This window comes from Anser anser (genome assembly GCF_964211835.1).
Source record: "Anser anser genome assembly, chromosome: 30".
In the NCBI taxonomy this organism is placed as follows: Eukaryota; Metazoa; Chordata; class Aves; order Anseriformes; family Anatidae; genus Anser; species Anser anser.
This window is the reverse complement of record NC_139751.1, coordinates 1676781-1693973: the sequence shown is the minus strand read 5'-3', so window position 1 is coordinate 1693973 and position 17193 is coordinate 1676781. Positions and strand designations below refer to the sequence as shown.

The window sequence follows — 17193 nt, the reverse complement described above, 5'->3', positions numbered from 1 at the left end:
CCCCCCCCCCCAAACCCCATCAGGGTCCTGTGGAACCCCTCCCAAAACCCCATGGGGGTCCCGGGGTCCCCCCCTTCATAACCCCAGAGGGCTCTGGGGGTTCCCCCCTCATAGCCCTATAAGGATCCTGGGGTGCCCCCCACCCCAAAACCCCATCAGGGTCCTTCAGAGACCCTCCCAAACCCCCATGGGGGTCCGGGGGTCCCCCCCTTCACAACCCCATAGGGCTCCGGGGGTCCCCCCCTCATCGCCCTATAGGGATCCTGGGGTGCCCCCCTCCCCAAAACCCCACGGGGGTCCCGGGGCGCCCCCCCTATAGCCCCATGGGGGTCCCGGGGCATTTCCCCCCCCCGCCTCCAGCCCCGGGCCCGGTGCAGAGCGGGGCTGGGCGGGTCCCGGTGCCCTCGCCCCCGCCCCCGGTTCCCCCCGCCCCTCCCCGCCCTCCCGCCGGTGCCGGCTCGGGGAAAGTTGCGGCGAGCCCCGGGAGCGGCGGCGAGGACCGGGAGCACCGGGGGGACACCGGGAGCGGGGCAGCACCGGGAGCGGCACCGGGAGCGGCACCGGGAGCGGCACCGGGAGCGGCACCGGGAGCAGCACCGGCAGCTCCCGGCCGAGCATCCCCGGGTAGGAGCGCGCAGCATCCTCGGTCCTCCCGGCCCGTCTCCCGGTGCTCCCATCCCCGGTTCTTTGCCCCCCGGCGCTCCGCCCCCCCCCCCCCCGTTACTCCCCATCCCCGGTGCTTCCCCCCCCGTTATTCCCCATCCCCATTACTCCCCCCCGGTGCTCCCCATCCCCTTTGGTCCCCATCCCCGGTGCTCCCCCCTCCCGGTTCTTTGCCCCACGGTGCTCCCCACCCCCGGTGTTCACCCCCCCCCCCCTTTACTCCCTCCCCGGTGCCCCCATTCCCGGTGCACCCCATTCCCGTTACTCCCTCCCCCCGATACTCCCCCCCCCCGTTAATCCCCATCCCCGGTGCTTCCCCCCCATTATTCCCCATCCCCGTTACTCCCCCCCCCCGGTGCTCCCCATCCCCTTTGCTCCCCATCCCCGGTGCTCCCCCCCCCCCGGTGCATACCCCCCCGGTGCTCCCCATCCCCGTTACTCCCCCCCCCATTACTCCCCCCCCCCGTTACTCCCCTCCCCGGTGCTCTCCATCCCCGGTGCTCCCATCCCCGTTACCCCCCCCCCCGTTACTCCCCCCCCCCTAACTCCCCCCCCCCCATTCCTCCCCATCCCCGTCCCCCCCCTCCCGGTGCATCCCCCCGGTGCCCCCACCCCCGGTGCCCGGGATGCCATCTTAGCTCCGCCGCCCGGGCCGGTGCCGCTTGCGCAGCCGCCGGGTACCGGCCGAGGGGAGGCGGCGGCGGGGCGGTACCGGCGGCTGCTCGGTCGCTGCCCGCCCGCGGGGCCGGGCCCGGTGCCGGTACCGGCCGGGGCTGAGGTCGGGGCCGGTGCCGTAGGGGCCATGGAGGCGCCGCGGAGCCTCCCGGGGCCGGAGCCCGAGCGAGAGGGGCTGGAGCCGGCCGGAGGCTGCCCGGCCCCGCTGGAGACCAAGGCTGCGCCCAGCAAGAAGATCTGGGTCAAGCTGCGGGCGTTGTGAGTGATCCCCCCCCCCCCATAAACCGGGACCCCCACCCCACCCCAAAAAAAGGGACCCCCCCCCCCAAACCGGAAACATCGCCCCCAAACCGGGACATCCCCCCCAAAACCCCGAACATCCCCCCCAAACCATGAACACCCCCCCCCAAGCTGGGACCCCCCCACAAACCGGGACGGACCCCCCCACAAACCGGGATAGCCCCCCCCACACACCGGGACCCCCCCCAAACTGGGAACATCCCTCCAAAACCCCGAACATCCCCCCCAAACCATGAACACCCCCCCTCAAGCTGGGACCCCCCTCCAAAACGGGACAGCCCCCCCCCCCCACACCAGGACCCCCCCAAACTGGGAACATCCCCCCCAAACAGGGACCCCCCCCCAAAATCATGAACATCCCCCCAAAACCCTGAACATCCCCCCCCAAACTGGGACCCCCCCAAACCCTGCAAATTCCCCCCCAAAACTCTGACCACTCTCCCAGAAACCGGGACCCCCACAAACTGGAAACGCACCCCCCAAAACCCTGAACTTTCCCCCCAAAACTTGAGACCCCCCCAAAACCCTGGCCATCCCCCCCCAAACTGTGAACACCCCCCCCAAAACTTGACCCCCCCCCAAATCCATGAACACCCCCCCCCAAGACTTGAACACCCCCCAAACCATGAACATCTCCCCCAAACCGTCAACTCCCCCCCACCCCAAATCATGACCACCCCCCCCGAAACCGGGACCCCCTTCCCGACGCATGAACAACCCCCCCCATAAACCAGGATCCCCCAGTCCAGGGCACCCCATAAATCGGGACAACCCCCCCAGGTGTGAGCCCCCTCCCCATAAAGCCCCCAAAACTGCCCCCCCCCCCCTCCCCAAGCCAGGAGCCCGCTCCCAAGGTGGGGACCCCCCCCCATCAAACCAGAACCCGCTCCCCAAGCCGGGACCCCCACCCCAAACTCAGGACCCTCCCCAAACGCAGATACCCCCCCCCCCCCAACAAATAGGAACCCCTCCTCCATTTGGGCCCCCCCCCCACCAAACCAGGACCCCCCCCCAAGCAGGGACCCCCTTCCCCAAACCAGGACCCTTCTTGGACCGAGTGTCACCCCCCCGTTACACCCCCACTTTGGGGACCCCCCAACCTTCCCGTGCACTTCCCCCCCCCCCCCCAGGCAGGACCCCCTGGGACCCCTGTCTGCCTCCCCCCACACCAGCTCCCTCTCCCCCTGGGGACCCCCAGGTGCCCCCCAACCACTGCTCCCCCACCTCCGTGCCCCCTCCGGCCACCCTTAGGACCCCCCCTCCATCCCCTGCACGCCCCCAGGACCCCTGGGGGCACCCAAAAACCTGGGGATGCCGGCAGGGGGGAGGGCGGCGCACGGGGTGGGCAACGGGGTCTGGGTGCCCCAAAATCCCGGGGAGGATTTAGGGGGCGGCGGGGCCGTGGGGTGGGGGCGCCCCGTGGGACACCCTGGGTGTCACCGCCCCCCCCCCCCCCGTGGGGGCTCTCGGTGGCACGGGGCGGGTGCGGGCGTGGGCGCACAGGCGCTCGTGCCCACGCGTGAGCTCACGTGCGCGCACGCGTGTGCGCCCTCGTGCCCCGGCCTCGCACGTGGGCGTGCTCCGCAGCGCAGCCCCAAGCGCGCACGGGCGCGTGGCCGCCCCGCACGTGGGTGCGAAGGTGAGCGCGGGCGCGCGCCGCCACGCACGTGCACGACGCTGGTGTGCCCCGCGGGGGGGGGGACACGGGGACGGCGAGCGGGGCTCACGCTCGTTGGGTGTGTTGCACGCTGGCCACCCTGGTGCGAGCCCACGGCGGGGTCGGGGTTTGGCCTGGGCGTGAAATGGGGTGTGCGTGCGTGCAAGGCTGAGTGTGCAAATGGCCACGCTCGTTGCTGCGTGCGTGCAAGCGGCTGCACGCGTTGCTGTGTGCGTGCAAGTGCCCGGTGTGAGCGTGCACATGCGTGCACGAGGAGCAGACGGGGGGAGCTCACCTGTGCTCGCGCACGGGCGTGCACGAGAGAGCACGTGGGCGTGAGCACGGCCCCGTGCACGTGCGTAGGAGCGCACCGGAGCGGGCACCATGTGCGCAGGTGTGCGAGCGCGTGGGCTGCGCCGTGCTCACGCTCCCCCCCCCCTTCCCGCTGCCGTCCCCTCCCCAAAATCTCTGGGGGGCTCTGCCCACGCTGTCCCCGTGCACCCACGTGCCCCGTGCCGCTGTCCCCACGTGGGTGACACGGGGACCCACGGCGGGTCCCCAGGGTGGCACTCAGGGCACGGGGCACGCGGTGGGGACACCCCGGGGTGCTGGTGCCGGGGGGGGGGGGAGCAGCCCCTGTACCCCCTCCTGGGGTGGCTCTGGGGACACTTGTGTCACTCGTGTCACCCCGGGGCGCTGCCGGAGCGTCGCGAGCCTCCCTCGTCCCCGTGTGGCAGGTGTGGGACGCGGGGAGGTGACACGGGGAGGCGTGGGTGGTGACAGGCAGCCCGTGGGGACCGGGGGCGTGGGTGGCACCTGCCTGGCAGCGCTGCTGCGTGACGCAGGCGACCCCTGCTCCCGACAGCTTGAGGGGGTGGTGGTGGCTGTCCCCCCCCCCGGTGGTGGCTGTCCCCCCCGCCGTGGTGGCTGTCACCCTCAGCGGTGGCCGTGTCCCTTGGTGGTGGCCGTCCCTCGTCGTGTCCACCTGGAGGGTCCCCGGGGGCTGTTGGGGGCAGCCGGCTCCAGCCACAAGTGGGGAGTGACGCGGGGGTCCCGCGTGGCCATGTCCCCAAGGGCTGCATGTCCCCAGGTGTGCGTGTCCCCAAGGGCTACTTGTCCCCAAGGGTCTGTGTCCCCAGGTGTGCATGTCCCCAAGGGCTGCATGTCCCCAGGGCTTGGTGTCCCCAAGGGCTACTTGGCCCCCAAGGGTCTGTGTCCCCAGGGGCGCTTGTCCCCAGGTGTGCATGTCCCCAAGGGCTGCGTGTCCCCAAGGGCTGCATGTCCCCAGGGGCTACGTGTCCCCAAGGCTCTGTGTCCCCAGGGGCGCATGTCCCCAAGGGCTGGGCGTCCCCAAGGGTCTGTGTCCCCCGCGGGTGCGTGTCCCCGGGGCCGGCTGGCCGTGCAGGGGACGGAGCCACCGTCCCTTCCCAAGGTGACATTCCCCCGCAGCTCCCGAGCTTGGCGGTGACGTCTGGCGGCCCCCCCCGGCCCCCCTCTCTCGCCCGTCACCGTCACCGTCACCTCGCCGGGCCCCTGTGGCCGAGCGGGCGCCTTGCACGCTTGTTGCCCACCACGCGTGCGCCCCTGCTTGCACGCGCGCGTGCTTGCGCGCCTCCCTTGCACGCTGACGGCTGTGCTCGAGCCCCCGTCGCACGCTCGCCGGCACGGCGCACACGTGCGCGAGCACAGCGGGGGGGGGGGGTCTCAGCGCCCTGCCCACGCGCACACGCGTGTGCACGCGGCGTTGCCCCGCGGGGAGGGGGGTGACGTGGCCCCCCCCCCTCCCCCCCGCAGGGAGGCTGGGGGAGGACGCTAACGAGGCTCCAAAGCTCGTTAGGGGCAGGGGGGGAGCGTGGGGACCCCAGGGTGGGAGGTGGAAGGGTTTGGGGACATGGGGGCCCGGTGGCTTTGTCCGCAGGTTTGGGGACCCCGTGGCTTTGTCCCCAGGTTTGGGGGACCCGGTGGCTTTGTCCCCAGGCTGTGGGGACCCCGTGGCTTTGTCCGCAGGTTTTGGGGACCCCGTGGCTTTGCCCCCAGGTTTGGGGACCCGGTGGCTTTGTCCCCAGGTTTTGGGGACCCGGTGGCTGGGGTGGTGGCAGGGTCCCCCCATGCTCCCAGCTCTGGGACACCGGGGACGGTCCCTCCTCACCCAGGCGGTGTCACCTCCCGGGGACCATCCCGTCACCTCCTGGGCTCCTGCAGGACGCGCCCCCCCCCCCCCCCCCCCCGCCAGCTGGGTGTTCAGCCCCCGGTGACTGTCCCCAGTGTCACCTCCGTGTGCTGGGGCGGGGGACAGGGGACACGGCGTCCCCCCTCGGTGGCTTTGGGGCTGGTCGGGGCCGTGTCGCTGCGTGGTGGCACGGGGGGACAGCGGCACCTGGGGCTGCCAGCCCCCGGCGGTGGCCTTTGGGGACAGGCGGGAGCCCCCCCCCCCCCCGAAGCCACGTGTCCCTGGGTGGCGATGGGGACAGAAAGGGGACAAGGGGACAGAATGGGGACGTGGGGACGGGGCTGCCCCATGTCACCTTGCACAGAGCCGGCAGCTCTTGCACGAGCGCATGTGACCTCATGAAGCCTTGCACGAGGATCAGGGGCCTTGCACGAGGATCGGGGACCTTGCACGAGGATCGGGGACCTTGCACGAGGGTTGGGGACCTTGCACAAGGATCTGGGACCTTGCACGAGGACACAGGACCTCGCATGAGGGTTGGGGACCTCGCATGAGGGTTGGGGACCTCACACGAGGGTTGGGGACCTTGCACGAGGGTTGGGGACCTTGCACGAGGAGCGGGGACCTCGGGGCCGTGCACACCCACGCCCACCCCCCCGTGCACACCCCGCGGTCCCGGGGTGCCTCGCGCCCGCTGCCAGCTCTCGTTAGCGCTAACGAGGCCGAGGGCTGCCAGGGATCGGGCGGCCGGAGGGAGCGCAGGAAGCTGCCGCCTGCTTTCCGTTAATTAATCAGCCCCTAATTAAATCGCGCTCGGCCCCCGGGGCCGCGCCGGGCTCCGTGCCAGGACCCCACCGCCGGAGGTGACGCGCGTCGGGGTCCCCTCGTGGGGACGCGTCCCCCGTCCCCCCGGGGCCGTCCCCTGGCAGGGCTGTCGCTGGTTTTGGGGGCGCTTGGTGGCTCCCTGAGGTGTCCCCGAGGTGTCCCCGAGGCCACCGGGTGGGCTGGCAGTGTCACGGGGAGGTGCTGGCTCTGGGGACAGGTGACACCGGCCTTGGGGACCGCGTAGCGCGCGGGTGGTGGGGACACGGTGGGTGCTGGGTGGCACCGGTGGGGAGGTCCCAGTGGGGAGCTGGTGGCACCGGTGGCACTGAGGGGGACCTGGTGGCACTGACGGGGACCTGGTGGCACTGGGTGGCACTGACAGGGACCTGGTGGCACTGGGTGGCACTGACGGGGACCTGGTGGCACTGGGTGGCAGCGGCAGGCACCCAGCGTGTCCCCGCGATGCTCCGGGGGTGCCGGTGACAAAGCGGTGACACAAAGCGGTGACACGGTGACCGCTCCTGGGGCTGCCACCCCCCCGCCCACCCTCTCTGTCCCTTGTCCCCTGTCCCCAGACCGCCTTGGGGGGGGGGGAGGGGGGGGCAGCTTTTGTCCCCCGGTGTCCCCGGTCCCCCGCGTGCGGCTGGCAGCCGGCGCGTGAGCGAGGCGGCTGCAGCGGGAGACGGACGAGGCTGCGGGGGCGGCGGGCGCGCAGATGGGATCCCCCCCCCCCCCGAACCCCCCCCAGACAGACACACGGACAGGCAGACGGACGGCCGGGGGCACGCGCGTGTGCCAGACGGGGAAGGGCTCGCCCGTGGTGGGGGCAGGCTTGGGGATTTGGGGGTGCAGGGTTTAGGATTTGGGGGTGCAGGGTTTTGGGATTTTGGGGTGCAGGCTTTGGGTTTTGTTGGTGCAGGCTTTGGGGTTTTGGGGGTGCACAGTGTAAGATTTTGGGGTGCAGGATTTTGGGATTTTGGGGTGCAGGATTGGGGATTTTGGGGTGCAGGGTTTAGGATTTGGAGGTGCAGGGTTTGGGGTTTTGGGGTGCAGGCTTTGGGGTTTTGTTGGTGCAGGCTTTGGGGTTTTGGGGGTGCACAGTGTAAGATTTTGGGGTGCAGGATTTTGGGATTTTGGGGTGCAGGATTTGGGGATTTTGGGGTGCAGGGTTTAGGATTTGGAGGTGCAGGGTTTGGGGTTTTGGGGTGCAGGTTTTCGGGGCGTGCACAATTTTGGGGCCGCTGGCTTTGGGGGGTTCGGGCCACCGGGCGCTGCGGCTGCAGGGCGCTGGGTGCCGCCAGCTCAGCTCTGCCCCCACCGGCAGCGGGGGTCCCATGGGGGGGGGGTCCCACGGGGGTTGGAAGGGGGGGGTCCCACAGCTGGGGGGTCCCACGGGGGTTAGAAGGGGGGGGTCCCACGACCACCAGCAGGGTCCCATGGGGGTTGGAAGGGGGTCCCACGGGGGTTAGAAGGCGGGTCCCACAGGGGGTCCCATGGGGCTGGAGGGGGGTCCCACAGGGGTTGGAGGCAAGTCCTACGGTGGTTGGAGGGGGGATCCCCTGGGGTTGGAGGGGGATCCCATGGGGGCTGGGGGGGGGTCCCGCAGCCCCCAGCGGTGTTCCCCCCCCCCCCCCGCCCCCCCCCCGCAGGCTCCGCTCCATGGTGAAGCAGCTGGACGGGGGCGAGGTGAACGTGGAGGAGCTGAGGAGGAACCTGGAGTACACCGCCTCGCTGCTGGAGGCCGTCTACATCGACGAGACCAGGTGCCGCCCCGCGGGCCGGGGGCCGGGGAGGGGGGACACGGGGACACCCCCTGACCCCCCGACCCCCCTGACTCCCCTGATCCCCCCTGACTCCCCTGACCCCCCCCCGACTCCCCCTGACCCCCCCGACCTCCCCCGACTCCCCCCTGACTTCCCCTGATCCCCCGACTCTCCCCGACCTCCCCCGACCCCCCCGAACCCCTGACCCCCCGATCCCCCCAACCCCCCAACCCCCCTGACCCCCTGACTTCCCCGACCCCCCCTGACTCTCCTGACCCCCCCCAACCCCCCTGACCCCTGTGACACCCCCGATCCCCCCAACCCCCCCTTACCCCCCCGACTCCCTGACCACCCCCGCGACTCCCCCCGACCCCCTGACCCCCCCCAACTCCCCCTGACCTCCCCTGACCCCCCCTGACCCCGTGACCCCCCCGACCCCCCCAACTCCCCCTGACTCCCCCGACACCCCCGACACCCCCTGACCCCCCCAACCCCCCTGACCTTGCCTGACCCCCCCGACGCCCTCTTACTCCCCTGACCCCCTGACCACCCCGAACCCCCCAACCCCCCTGGCCCCCCCCGCCCCCCCCGACCCTCCCCGACTCCCCCTGACCCCCCCGACTCCCCTGACCTCCCCCAACTCCCCTGACACCCCCGACACCCCTGACCCCCCCTGAGCCCCCCGACTCCCCCCTGACCCCCCCAACCCCCCTGACCTTGCCCGATCCCCCCGACGCCCTCTTACTCCCCTAACCCCCCTGGCCCCCCCGACCCCCATGACCCACCCCGATCCCCCCGACCCCCCTGACCCCCCCCGACCTCCCCGACCCCCCCTGACCCCCCCTGACCCCCCCGACCCCCTGACCTCACCCGACCTCCCCTTACTCCCCTGACCCCCCCGACCCCCCTGACCTTGCCCGACCCCCTTTTACTCCCCCGACCCCCGTGACCCCCCCCGACCCCCTCTGACCCCCCCTGACCCCCCCCGGGTCCCCGCAGGCAGATGCTGGACACGGAGGACGAGCTGCGGGAGATGCGCTCGGACGCGGTGCCCTCGGAGGTGCGGGACTGGCTGGCGGCCACCTTCACGCAGCAGGCGCGGGCCAAGGGGCGCCGGGCCGAGGAGAAGCCCAAGTTCCGCAGCATCGTGCACGCCGTCCAGGCCGGCATCTTCGTCGAGAGGTTGGGGGGCGCCGGGGGGGGGATAATACAGGGGGGGAGCGGGGGGATGCGGCTGGGAAGGGGTTAATGGTGGGTGGGTGGGGGGACGGGGGGTCCCGGGGGGCAAAGGGGTGGGGGGATGTGGGGTCCTGAGCTGCTAGGGGGGTCCTGAGCGGCCAGGTGGGTGCTCAGCAGCCGGGGGAGTGGGGGGGGGATAATATAGGGGGGGAGCGGGAGGGATGCGGCTGGGAAGGGGTTAATGGTGGGTGGGTGGGGGGACGGGGGGTCCCAGGGCGCAAAGGGGTGGGGGGATGCGGGGTCCTGAGCTGCCGGGGGGGCATCCTGAGCAGCCAGGTGGGTGCTCAGCAGCCGGGGGGGGGATAATATAGGGGGGGAACGGGGGGGATGCGGCTGGGAAGGGGTTAATGGGGGGGGGGGGCGGGGGGTCCCAGGGCGCAAAGGGGTGGGGGGATGCGGGGTCCTGAGCTGCTAGGGGGGTCCTGAGCTGCCGGGGGGGGGGGTGGTCCTGAGCAGCCAGGAGGGTTCTGGGCAGTCAGGGGGGGTCCTGAGCAGCCAGGGGGTTCCTGAGCTGCCAGGGGGGTCCTGAGAACCCCGGGAGGGGTCCTGAGCACCCGGCGGGGTTCCTGAGCAGTCGGGGGGTTCCTGAGCTGCCAGGGGGGTGCTTGGCACCCAAGGGTGGTCCTGAGCGGCCGGGGGGGTCCTGAGAACCCCAGGGGGGTTCCTGAGCAGTCGGGGGGTTCCTGAGCTGCCAGGGGGGTGCTTGGCACCCAAGGGTGGTCCTGAGCAGCCGGGGGGGTCCTGAGAACCCCAGGGGGGTTCCTGAGCAGTCGGGGGGTTCCTGAGCTGCCAGGGGGGTGCTTGGCACCCACGGGGGTTCCTGAGCAGCCGGGGGGGTCCTGAGCACCCAGCAGGGGTCCTGAGCAGCCAAGTGGGTGCTTGGCACATGGGGGGGGGGTTCTGAGCACCAAATGGGTCCCCAAAAATTCAGGTGGGTCCCTGAGCAGCCTGGTGCGTCCCTGAGCATCCAGATGGGTGCTCAGCACCCAAACGGGAACCCCAGCACCCCATGTCCTGCCCCCAGCACCCAGAGCTCAGCACCCTGCACCCCATACCCAGCACCCCATACCCTGCACCCCGAGCTCATCCTGCACCCAGCTCAGGACCCAGCACCCAGAGCATCCGGATGGGTGCCCAGCACCCAAAGGTGTCCCCCAGCACCCAGCAGCCCCTGCCCCTTGCAGGATGTTTCGCCGGACGTACACGGCCGTGGGGCCCAGCTACTCCACCTCCGTCCTGAACTGCCTGAAGGTACCGGGGGGGGGGGGGGCAGCACCCCGAGGCCCCCCAGGGGCTGCCGCCCCCTTGCGCTATGCCCCTGGCATCGCTGGTTCCGGGGGGATCCCAGTGGGATGGGGAGTGTGGGGGGGGCACTCGCTGGGCTTTGCTGGGTGTCTCTGGGCATCTGTGGGTGTTACTGGGTGTTACTGGGTGCTACTGGGCTCCACTGGGGGTTACTGGGCTTTACTGGGCAGTGCTGGGGGTTACTGGGCTTCACGGAGCGTTACTGGATGTTGTGGGCATGGGCTTCACTGGGGTTTACTGGGTGCTGCTGGGCATCGCTGGGCTTCACTGGGCATCACTGGGTGTTACTGGGCTTTACTGGGCATGGTTAGGCACTGCTGATCATTGCTGGGCATTGCTGGGCTTTACTGGGCATCACTGGGGTTTGCTGGGTGTTACCGGGCATCACCTGGTATTGCTGGGCATCATGGGGTTTATGGGCTTTACTGGGCACTACTGGGCATCGCCTGCCATACTGGGCTTTACTGGGCTTTACTGGGTATCACTGGGCATTGCTGGGCATCGCTGGGCTTTACTGGGTATCACTGGGCTTTGCTGGGAGTTACTGGGCATCACCTAGTATTGCTGGGCATCACGGGGCGTTTATGGGCTTCACCGGGCATCGCCTGCCATACTGGACTTTACTGGGCCTTACTGGGCGCCCGGCGCCCCGAGCCCGCCCCGTCCAAGCCCCCGCTGCCCCCAGAGCCTCGACCTGTGGTGCTTCGACGTCTTCGCGCTGAACCGGGTGACGGAGGAGCACTCCCTGCGCACCATCGTCTACGAGCTCTTCACCCGACACAACCTCAACAGCCGCTTCAAGGTGCGCCCGGCGCCCGCCCCCCGCGTGCTCTCCCCGCCTCACGCGCGTGTCGGTGTGTTGCACACGCGCGTGTCACGCCGCAGATCCCCGCCGTCTTCCTCACCTCGCTGCTGGACGCGCTGGAGGCCGGCTACGGGAAGTACAAGAACCCCTACCACAACCAGGCCCACGCCGCCGACGTCACCCAGACCGTGCACTGCTTCCTGCTGCGCACCGGCATGCTGGTAGGGGGCACGGCGGGGACGGGGACACCCTGGGGACGGGGACGGGGACAGGGACACCGTGGGGATGGGGACGCCATGGGGACGGGGACACCATGGGGACGGGGACACCCTGGGGACAGGGACGAGGACAGGGACACCGTGGGGATGGGGACGGGGACAGGGACACCATGGGGACGGGGACGCCATGGGGACGGGGACACCATGGGGACGGGGAAACCGTGGGGATGGGGACACTGCAGGAACAGGGACACCACGGGGACAGGGAGGGGGACAGGGACACCGTGGGGACGGGGACACCATGGGGACGGGGACACCCTGGGGACAGGGATGAGGACAGGGACACCGTGGGGATGGGGACGCCATGGGGACGGGGACATGGCAGGGACGGGGAAACTGTGGGGATGGGGACACTGCAGGAACAGGGACACCACGGGGACAGGGAGGGGGACAGGGACACCGTGGGGATGGGGACACCATGGGGACGGGGACACGGCAGGGACGGGGACACCCTGGGGACAGGGATGAGGACAGGGACACCGTGGGGATGGGGACACTGCAGGAACAGGGACACCACGGGGACAGGGAGGGGGACGGGGACACCGTGGGGACGGGGACACCGTGGGGACGGGGACACCATGGGGACGGGGACACCATGGGGACGGGGACATGGTGGGGACAGGGACACCGTGGGGATGGGGACACCATGGGGACAGGGACACGGCAGGGATGGGGACACGGCTGGGACGGGGGCACCATGGGGATGGGGACAGGGACGGTGACACCATGGGGTTGGCAACAGGGACACCATGGGAACAGGGACACGGCGGGGATGGGGACACCATGGGGATGGGGACAGGGACACCATGGGAACAGGGACATGGCAGGGATGGGGACACAGCAGGGACAGGGACACGACAGAGACAGGGACACTATGGGGGCGGGGACATGGTGGGGGCGGGGACATGGTGGGGACAGGGACATGGCGGGGATGGGGACACTGCAGGGACAGGGACATGACAGAGACAGGGACACTGAGGGGACAGGGACAGGGACAGCGTGGGGATGGGAACACCATGGGGACAGGGATAGGGACACCATGGGGACAGGGTCACCATGGGGATGGGGTCACCGTGAGGACGGGGACGCCATGGGGACAGGGACACCACAGGGACGGGGATGGGGACGGGGACACGGTGGGGACAGGGGGTCCCAGCGCAGCCCCCTGGTCCAGGCGATGCTTGTTGCCACGGCGACGGCGCCACCTAGCGACTCCGCTGTCACCATGGAAACGCAGCAAGGATGGCCGGGGACCGGGGTCACCCCCAGCCGGGGGGGTGGCAGGCGGTGACACCGCGTCCCGACCCCCCACTTTGTTGTCACACGCGCGTTGTCACACGTGGCCACGCGCACGCACAGGACCCGCGCCCGGGCTGTCCCTGACCCCACGTGGGGTGCCGCTGGAACCCCCCCGTGCCCCCCGTGGCCCTGTCCCCCCGTGGGGTGGGTGGCCCTGTCCCTGACGCCCCTGTCCCCAGCACTACCTGACGGAGATCGAGGTCCTGGCCATCATCTTCGCTGCCGCCATCCACGACTACGAGCACACGGGCACCACCAACAGCTTCCACATCCAGACCAAGTGAGGGCTGGTGGCACCGCACGGGGACGTGGCACGGTGCAGGGGGACGTGGCATGGCATGGGGGCATGGCATGGCATAGGGGACTGGCACGGTGTAGGGGGACACAGCACGGCATGGGGACATGGCACGGTGTAGGGGGACACGGCACGGCATGGGGACATGGCACGGTGTAGGGGCACGTGGCACGGTGCAGAGGGACATGGCATGGCATGGGGACATGGCACGGCACAGAGGGACATCGCACAGCACAGAAGGACGTGGCACAGCACAAGGGGACACGGCACGGTGCAAGGGAATGTGGCACAGCATGGGGACATGGCACAGTGTAGGGGGACGTGACATGGTGCATGGGGGACACAGCACTGCACAGGGACATGGCACGGTGCAGGGGGACGTGGCATGGTGCATGGGGGACACGGCATGGCATGAGGGGATGTGGCATGGCGCAGGGGGATATGGCACGGCATGGGGGGACATGGCACGGCGCAGGTGGCACGGCTCGGCAGGGGGGATGTGGCATGGCAGAGGTGGCAGGGCGCAGCCTGGGCAGAGCAGCAGGGCTGGGGACCTCTTTTGGGGACATGCGGGGTGCTGAGGCGCACGGAAAGGGCTGGGGCAGTGCTGGTGGCTCCCTGGGGACACTTGGGGTGACCGATACGGCCAGGGTGCAGATGTCCTGGCACCCTGGGGACACTCAGGGTGACCGATACAGCCAGGGTGCAGATGTCCTGGCACCCTGGGGACACTCGGGGTGACCGATATGGCCAGGGTGCAGATGTCCTGGCGCTATGGGGCCACCGACATGGCCTGGCTACAGATGTGCTGGCACCACGGGGACGTCCCTCACCCGAAGAGGGGGGGTTCAGCCTGCCCCTGCCATGCAGGGACCTGGCGGGTCCCATCGTGGGTCCCCGGTGTCCCCTCGTCCCCCAGGTCGGACTGCGCCATCCTCTACAACGACCGCTCGGTGCTGGAGAACCACCACATCAGCGCCGTCTTCCGCATGATGCAGGACGACGAGATGAACATCTTCGTCAACCTCACCAAGGACGAGTTCGCGTGAGTCCCCCGCGTCCCCGCGGTCCCCGGGGGCTGCCCCCAGCCCCGTCCCCAACCCCCCCAAGCCCTGACGGTGCCTCCTTTCCCCCCCCCGCCCCGCGGCGCAGGGAGCTGCGGGCTCTGGTCATCGAGATGGTCCTGGCCACCGACATGTCCTGCCACTTCCAGCAGGTCAAGTCCATGAAGACGGCGCTGCAGCAGCTGGAGCGGTGAGCGGGGACGCCGCGGGCGCCCGGGTTTTGGGGACCCGGTGGCGGGGAGGGGACGTCTTTTTTTTGTTGTTGTTGTTTTTTTGGGGCCAGCCTGAGCGCCGGGTGCCCTCCCCAGGATCGATAAGTCCAAGGCGCTGTCGCTGCTCCTGCACGCGGCCGACATCAGCCACCCCACCAAGCAGTGGGCGGTGCACAGCCGCTGGACCAAGGCGCTGATGGAGGAGTTCTTCAGGCAGGTACGGGCCCCGCGTCCCCCCCCCGTTCCCCTCCCCGGGACCGGCGGTGGCACCGCGGCCGCCTTTTGGGGACACTTCTTGCCTCGCCAGGGTGACAAAGAGGCCGAGCTGGGGCTGCCCTTCTCGCCCCTCTGCGACCGCACCTCCACGCTGGTGGCCCAGTCGCAGATCGGTGAGTGGTGTCCCCACCCCGTCCCCAAGCTGGGGGATGGCCCCTTCCCCCTTTTTTTTTTTTGGGGGGGGGGGACACACACGCACACGCGGTCCCCTCCGACGCCGTGCCCCTTCCCCGCCGCAGGCTTCATCGACTTCATCGTGGAGCCCACCTTCTCGGTGCTGACCGACGTGGCCGAGAAGATGGTGCTGCCCCTCGCCGAGGACGGCTCCAAAGCCAAGGGCAACCCCGTGGCCAGCCAGCAGGCCAGGTCGGGGACCACCAACCCCCCCCCCCCAGCCGCTAGCCACCGGGCTTGCCTGGTTCACCAGCTCCCCCCCCCCCCCACCACATCCGTCTCCTGGAGCGGCCGTGCCTCAGTTTCCCCTTCCCACAGAGCCCCCCCTGGGTGGATGTGGTGGGGCTCAGCCAGGCGGGGGGCACCCACTTAATTAGGGACATGGCCGCGTGCGCCCTTTGGCGGGTTGGGGGGGTGACGGGTGGCTCTGTCCCGCCGCCAGCCCCCCCGCCGTGTCCCCCCACAGCTCGCAGTGGCGGCAGACGTCCCTGGACGAGCACCTGGAGCTGGGGGACATCAACGCCGACCTGGCTGGCTTCCGCTCCACCTGGACCAAGTACATCCAGGAGAACAAGCAGAAGTGGAAGGAGAGGGCAGCCAGCGGTAGGGGACGGCCACCAGAGCCAGGGGGGAGTGTCCGGGGGGGGGGGCCAGGTCCGCACCGAGCAGCCCCCGATGCTGGTGACCCATAGGGACGGTGACCCCTGGGGATGGTGACCCATGGGGACGGTGACCCACGGGGACGGAGACCTCCCCCAGGAAATGAGCTGGGTTTTTCATGGTCCTGGGGGGGGCACGGGGCTGCCTTGAGCATCCCGCCCCCCCCATCCTATGTGTCCACCCCCCCAGGCATCACCAACCAGGCGTCCATCGAGGAGCTGTCGCCCTACGAGGAGGAGCCCCCCGCGCCCCCCAGCCGGCACAAGCACAACGGCGAGGTGGAATAGCACCGGCGGGAGCGAGGTGGGCACCCAAAACCGAGGGGGGGTGGGCACCCACAGACTCTTTCGTGCTCAGCCCTGACTGTCCCCTCCTGGGGGGGGCCAGGTCCTCGCCCTCCCAAGTGACACCGTCCAGCCCAAAGTCTTCGATGCCATCGATTCCAGCACCATTCGCAGGGAAGGAGCCGCCCGGGCCCGTGCCGAGAGCATCCCTGCTGCCACCCCCGGGTCCTGGGGGGCCGGGACCCCTGGGAGCCCCCCAGCCTGTGCCAAGCCGGCCGCCGAACCGGGTGGCCTCGGGCCACGGGTGACGGTGACGCCGAGCCTCTCCCTGCCACGCCGGCGGCTGCCCGGCACCGCCGTGCCCGGGTTTTGTCCTGGCGGCTTTTTAAAAAAAAAAAAATCAGTTTTTTTGCCCCGCCGGGTGCTCGGGGGAGCTTGGGGACAACGATGGTTGCACGGGGGGGGGAAGGGGGGGTGGCGGGGGGCTGGAGGAGCTGTGTCACATTTGCTGCCACCTTTATTTTGCTGGGTCTGTTTGCGCTGCTGTGGGTGTCCCCAAATGTGCCGTCCCCATCCTGTCCCCCCCAGGGGTCTGTGGGGGCAGTGAAGGGTGAGGGGACCTGTCCCCATATGGCCCCAGCACCTTCCCCCCCCCCCCCCCCACTGTGGGGTGGCTCCTGGGTTACGTCTGGGCCACCCCAGGGCTGGGGACACGTCCCGGTGGGGCTCGTCCCCAGCTCTGCTGGCCCCAGGGGCACCTCTGGGGGGTGCAGAACTGGGGTGCGGGGGGGGGGCAGTGCCAGCACCCCCCCCCCCCGCCCCCCGGGTCCTGGGGTGTCTCCAGCAGCCTCCAGCACCTCCTGGCTCCGGTGTGCCTCCAGTGCCAAAATACCCCCAGGAACCCCCACCCAGCTTCCTCCGGTGTCCTGGCTCGGGTGTGCTCGAGCAGCCTCCGGCATCCTGGCTTGAGCACCCTCGAGCATCCCCCAGCGTCCAGGCTCCAGCATCCCCGAGCATCTTTGAGCATCCCAGCTCCGGCATCCTGGCTCCAGCATCCTCCGCCATCCTGGCTCCAGTGTGCTCAGGCATCCTCCAGCATCCCCCAGCACCCTGGCTCCAGCATCCTCCAGCATCCTCGAGCACCCTGGCTCCAACATCCTTGAGCATCCTCGAGCATCCCCCAGCATCCTGGCTCCGGCATCCTGGCTCCAGTGTGCTTTCAGCATCCTGGCTCCAACATCCTCGAGCA

The 17193-nt window shown here is 70.2% G+C and overlaps 1 protein-coding gene across 2 annotated transcripts; it reads left to right on the top strand.

The window, feature by feature from the left end:
• The first annotated feature begins 431 nt into the window (after positions 1-431).
• On the top strand, positions 432-16565 carry PDE1B (phosphodiesterase 1B). 2 transcript variants are annotated; one of them, XM_083814553.1, is made up of 16 exons: positions 432-624; positions 1461-1596; positions 7940-8053; positions 9053-9235; positions 10477-10543; positions 11283-11399; positions 11483-11623; positions 13159-13259; positions 14194-14319; positions 14427-14528; positions 14647-14767; positions 14858-14939; positions 15066-15192; positions 15467-15603; positions 15850-15963; positions 16048-16565. In XM_083814553.1, exons 2-15 carry the CDS (start codon positions 1466-1468, stop codon positions 15945-15947), a joined length of 1647 nt encoding a protein of 548 aa, XP_083670679.1. In that variant the 5' UTR covers positions 432-624; positions 1461-1465; the 3' UTR covers positions 15948-15963; positions 16048-16565. The 2 variants fall into 2 exon arrangements, with proteins under 2 accessions (XP_083670679.1, XP_083670680.1); XM_083814554.1 differs by lacking the exon at positions 432-624 and having other exon boundaries at positions 1378-1596.
• Positions 16566-17193: the final 628 nt, after the last annotated feature.

Excerpts from the sequence above, each read along its gene's own strand:
- PDE1B (XM_083814553.1), top strand. The coding sequence starts at position 1,466 with ATGGAGGCGCCGCGGAGCCTCCCGGGGCCGGAGCCCGAGCGAGAGGGG. Across the intron at positions 9,236-10,476 it reads GCCGGCATCTTCGTCGAGAG|GATGTTTCGCCGGACGTACA; the intron begins GTTGGGGGGCGC and ends TGCCCCTTGCAG. Across the intron at positions 15,604-15,849 it reads GAAGGAGAGGGCAGCCAGCG|GCATCACCAACCAGGCGTCC; the intron begins GTAGGGGACGGC and ends CCACCCCCCCAG.